Source organism: Xenopus tropicalis, chromosome 7, assembly GCF_000004195.4.
Source record: "Xenopus tropicalis strain Nigerian chromosome 7, UCB_Xtro_10.0, whole genome shotgun sequence".
Classification (NCBI taxonomy): domain Eukaryota; kingdom Metazoa; phylum Chordata; class Amphibia; order Anura; family Pipidae; genus Xenopus; species Xenopus tropicalis.
Genome location: NC_030683.2, coordinates 95,409,337 through 95,415,125, shown reverse-complemented (window position 1 = coordinate 95,415,125; position 5,789 = coordinate 95,409,337). Strand labels below are relative to the sequence as shown.

The 5,789-nt window shown below is 38.1% G+C and overlaps 1 protein-coding gene across 1 annotated transcript; it reads left to right on the top strand.

Annotated features, from left to right (window-relative positions):
- The first annotated feature begins 2,172 nt into the window (after positions 1–2,172).
- or5ap2 (olfactory receptor family 5 subfamily AP member 2) lies at positions 2,173–3,114 on the top strand. Its single transcript, XM_002937039.3, has one exon. The coding sequence runs from the start codon at positions 2,173–2,175 to the stop codon at positions 3,112–3,114; it is 942 nt and encodes a 313-aa protein (XP_002937085.2).
- Positions 3,115–5,789: the final 2,675 nt, after the last annotated feature.

The window sequence follows — 5,789 nt, the reverse complement described above, 5'->3', positions numbered from 1 at the left end:
CCATAGGGCTCAATGGCACTCTGCAGCTCCAACCTGGCCCAAGGAAAGTCTCCCATAGGGCTCAATGGCACTCTGCAGCTCCAACCTGGCCCAAGGAAAGTCACGATGCTGAAGCTTGAATGAATCTGAAACTTTCGTACTCGTTGCGACAATACGATTTTATTGCACAAATTGTTGCAAAGTACGAAAAAGTTGTGGAAATCAACGAAAAAAACGTCGAAAATACACACAGTTCTATAACTTAGAAAAGATATGATTTTTTTGTATTCAGACTCAATCCTACATTGATAAATGGGCCCCTTAATGTAGATTATTATTTTGAAGCGAAGTTGTCAAGTGTCAGTGTCACTTTAAAGACCCCTTAAACAAGTGATAAAGAATAGCTTCTGAGGTTGAGGGTCACATTTGAATTATAAGATAATAGCTGAAAACTGTATAAAACAAACAACATGAAGACCAGTAGGGGTTTGGTATCACAAAGAAAGAACGTCAGACCAGATATAGCAATCGAGCTGGACATGAAGCTTCTATATAATTTGATAACGCTGACAACATTCAATGTATTTAAATGCAATTTGCTGGTTGTATTTCAGAGACGGGGAGAGCATTTTCTTACGTACACATTGTCGATAAAAAAGTCTACATTTGCAAAAACAACTGGAGTGATATACAAAGCATAACAACACAGAGTATAGAGAATATACATGTATATACCAAGGTAAGACACCTTTATTGCAAGTACTGTACATCTCTGATTATTGCCTCCATTTTATAGTAGCAAATTAACTGTAGCTGTTATAGTTTACAAATGCAGCATCACAGAAAAGTTAACACAATGAGAATAATGAGCCTAACGTAAAGCTTAGTCAAGTGTAAAATTACAGAAAGTTCAAAAATTCTTGTAAAATTTAAAGGAAGAATGAATGATGCAGAATACAGGGAAATAGTTCTAGTCAGATATAGAACTGAAGCATGGGCAAGGTTCATCTTTTAGCGTATTTAGCGTTTCTGTTTTTCTTAAAGGGATACTGTCACGGGAAAACTTGTTTTTTTCAAAATGTATCAGTTAATAGAGCTTCTCCAGCAGAATCCTTCATTGAAATACATTTTTCAAAAAGGCAGATTTCTTTATATTTAACATTGAAATTTCATATGGGGCTAGCCATATTCTTCATTTCCCGGGACGCTATAGCCACGTGACCTGTGCTCTGATAAACTTCAGTCACACTTTACTGCTGAGCCGCAATTAGGAGTGATATCACCCCCCACCCCCCGGCAGCCAATCAGCAGAAAAATGGGAAGGAAGCAAGATAGCAGCTCCCAGTCAATATCAGAATAGCACTCAATAATAAGAAATCCAAGTCCAGCTTGGGACTCCTCCAGTTACATGGGAGTAGGAGAAACAATAGGTTATCTGAAAGCAGTTCTAATGTGTAGCGCTGGCTCCTTCTGAAAGCTCAGACTCAGGTACAATGCATTGAGATGGCGCCAACACACCAATAATACAGCTGAAAAAAATACATTTGTTGGTTCAAGAATAAAAATTTAAATGGCAGAGTGAATTATTTGCTATGTAAACAGTGTAATTTAGAAATAAAAAGTATGTTATAACAAAGATTAGATGGTGTTGGTTAAAAATTCGCTGAAATTTCATGTATCCTAGCCAGGTACAAGATTATTTTCATGCCCTATAATATGGTTAGCCATTTCTAATATTACAAATCAGCTTTTGTGACAGAATTATATTGTTTTATCGCAAATCTTTTGACCTGTAACTTTCTTTTGTAACTTCTAACTTTTTATCACAAAAAGCTCAAAACAAAAATTTTCTAAAACTATGAATTAATTAAATACTGTTACAATTTGCCTAGCACAGCTCCCATTCTGATTTTCATGGTTTGTATGTTAAATAAATCACAAAAAAGTGTATTTTTTACACACAAAAAAATTAAGTTTTGACACTTTTGTGCTCCTCTAGTAAAAGAGCTCTTATGTGGACAATAGGAGTGATCATGGAACCCAGCCTGCAGAGATGTTTATATTTAAGCACTTATAGTGGAAGGCAAATGAAGGTGAAGGTGATTAAATAATCATGCTAAAACCATTATACAGTGTTTTTAAAAAAATATTTATTGTATTTATTATTTTTCATTAACAGAAACAAACAATAAAATGGATAAAGGAAATGGCACCACAGTGACAGAATTTATTCTTGTGGGACTATCAGAGATTCCTGAGATCCAACAATATCTCTTTTGCATTTTTCTTGGCATCTATATAATCACTGTACTTGGAAATGCATCAATTATTCTTATATATAAATTCAGTCCCAGTCTGCACACCCCTATGTATTACTTCCTCAGCAACTTTTCCTTTCTTGAAATCTGTTACGTTTCAGCGAGCTCTCCGAAAATGCTGCAAAATATGCTAGTGGAGAAAAAAACAATATCTTTTTACTGCTGTTTTACCCAGATCTACAGCATTGTGCACCTCGCTGGCACGGAGTTCTATGTGCTTGCAGCCATGGCTTATGATCGATACAACGCCATTTGCCACCCTCTCTTGTACAGGATCATTATGAATAACAGGGTTTGTGCCCAGCTTATCGCTGGCTCTTGGGTTATTGGTGCCGCAAACTCTCTTGTTCACACACTGCTTACACACACATTGTCCTTCTGTTCCAATAAAGTGAATCATATCTTCTGCGATGTCCCACCTTTGCTGAAACTTGCATGTACAGACACATGGATCAATCAAATCGTCATGTACATGGTAGGCGGTTCTGTTACTGGCGGTGCATTTATATTGATAATCATTTCATACACACACATCCTCTCAACTATTCTAACAATTCACTCTGCATCGGGAAGGAAGAAAGCTTTCTCCACTTGTACTTCTCACTTGACAGTTGTAACAATATTTTATGGCTCAATTTTTTTCATTTACTTAAGGCCTAAATCAAGTTACGCTATGCACCATGATAGATTGGTTGCCATCATGTATACCATTGTTGCTCCTCTGCTAAACCCTTTCATTTATAGCCTAAGAAACAATGATGTCAAAGCTGCTGTGAGAAAATTACTGAATAGAAGAATATTAACCTGGAAAATCTGAAAGTAACATTTTATTTGTGTATTGCATTTGCTATACTGTCATTACATAAAATGTTTGCATTCTCATATCTGAAAGGCTTGCAGCATAAAGTCTACAATTAAAAATATAAAAGATGAGCAATCCACTATTGTATTTTATTATGGTAACGTGTAAACCTATCTACACCCCTTATTGCACTTTTGACAGCACAAAACTGAATCACTCCACAGTGGCACTGGGCGAGACTAGGTACCTGGTACTTGTTGGGGCAGTGTCTGGAGATGCACCTACAGGTGGCCCCACCTGGAATAATAATAACACACACACAGTTATGTGAATATAGCTCGCCACTACCTTCTAGACCACATAGTCCTCAGTTTCCTCCCATCATGCTCTGTCATGCATGTAACTGGATCTGTTGACTAGAAGTAGTGATTGGGCGGCAACATGCAATTAATTTCACTACATGTTTTGAGCCTCATGAGCCCTTTTACAAGTGCCATTTGATAATCTGCCTCGATTATCTGCACAATCTGTCTCGATCACTAGCAGAATAAAGTCATTTGAAGTAATGGATGGATACTCTTTGTCCATAAATACAGTCTCCTGGTGTTGTTCCATATTTTGATGATGTTCCACTAATGAGGCCATCTAAAAGTATACTGGCTGATCGCCTTAGAGAAGTGCTGTCTCATTTTGATTCATCAGGCATTCCATTAGAAAAACAAAAGTGTGAAATTGAAGCTACCAGCATAAAACTTATTGGGGTACAGTATAGTATAGTATTCATCCTACAGAAAGTAAAGCTATCCATGATGCACCTGAACCAAGATCTAAACAAGAGCTTCAAGCATTCCTTGGGTTGCTCAATCTCTACCACAACTTCCTTGCTGGCAGAGCCTCTTCACCACTTGACAAAGGGGTTCCATAACTCCTAGGTCTTCTGCAAAATGAAACAGTTGCTGACAACTGATTATTTTCTTGTTTATTATGATGAAGATCGTTCTTCCAAATGGTAGAGAGGCACCAGTTGCTTACAACTCTAGGACAATGACATCAGCAGAGGAACTAGGCACAAATGAACAAAGAGGCATTAGCTATCATCGCTGGTGTTGAAAAGTTTTATAATACATACATTTGGAATCCACAGACATAGATTTAAAATCCACACTGATCAGAGGCCATTACTGGTTTTGTTCTCGAAAGATATTCCTACTCCCAATTTTAGGAACCTTAAATGCTCAGAAAGAATATCATGCTAGGTGCTTATGAATCGATGCTTTGAGTCACTTGTCTTTACAGATTTCAGACTGCTTACTACTCCTTTTACTTGAAGTACTTATGCTGGAATCCCTTCCTGATTCTCCACTAGAAGCTACTAAGGTTGATCTTTTGACTGGAAAGGATCCAATCTTTTGTCATGTTTTCAACTGGGTGTGGAGGGGATGGCCAAATGAAAATTTGTCTGAAGAGTTCAGATCATGTTCAAGCTGTCAGCATGAACTATCTGCACATAAAAGGTGTTTATTATGGGGGAGCAGAGTAGTCATCCCTCAAAGTGGATGCAAAATAGTTCTAGACAGGTACATGCAGCCATCCATGAAATCTCTTGCAAGGAGTTCTGTTTGGTGGCCCATAATTGGCACAAAACTCCCAATACAGCCCCCCTGCAACACAAGCCGCATTTCTCCTACCGACTCTGATCTGCCCATAAACCACGCCCAACTCGCCTATATACTGCAGGACAGTAAGACTCAGGGAAAAAGGTGGTGGTAGTGCCAGGGTTCTATAACAGTTTATGTCAATAAGCACTACTGACTAACATCAAGGGAATCACATTTTAATGCTGTTAGTCAAACTGCACGCAATGCCAGAAGTGATCCCGTTACTAGGGTTGCCACTCAGCCAGAAATTCACCAGGCCTAGCCAGCAAATTACAAAATAGGGCCGGTGCCGGTATAACAAATTTACCGGCAATGTTGTTGCCAGTAAGTTTATAATCCCCTTTATTTAAAGTTTTCCCCCTTGCACTCAGGACTGCTCTCCTACCGACTCTGATCCGCCCATACCCTACCCCCAACTCGCCCATACCCCACCTCTGTCCAGAATACTATACACTGTTCTGTATTACATACTTATACAGATTATCCAGAATGCTTGGGACCTTTCAGTAGTTTGTATAGCCATACCTTACGTCTGCTAAAATAGAATTGCTTATGGATGTATTGCACTAGAGAACAGAACATTAATTTGAAGCAGCGTAGGGGTTTTTTCATGGTGAGGGCAGTGAGGTTGGGATGGCAGATTCTGTTAATGCCTTTAAGAAGGGCTTGGGTCATTTCTTGAACATGAATGTATAGATAGGTGTGTACAATTATGTGTATATATATATATATACAATGGGGTGCATTTGGAAAGATTGAACTTAATGGATTTTTGTAGTTCTTTTTATGTCTCATAAATCCATCCCCAGGCTCATATATCATACTGCATATATACTGTATGGCATCACTGCACAACTTGAAGTTAATGGGAAATCAATCCATGACATGTTTGTAAAATAAATGTGAAGCAAAATGTGAACCTGTACAGTTGTTCAATTTTCAGTCCCTGTAACCATCAACAGAGAGGGGTTATCAGGATGGTCATGTCTGATATAAAAGAAAGGATGTATTTTTTGAATTTAAAGATCCTAT

Excerpts from the sequence above, each read along its gene's own strand:
- or5ap2 (XM_002937039.3), top strand. The coding sequence starts at position 2,173 with ATGGATAAAGGAAATGGCACCACAGTGACAGAATTTATTCTTGTGGGA.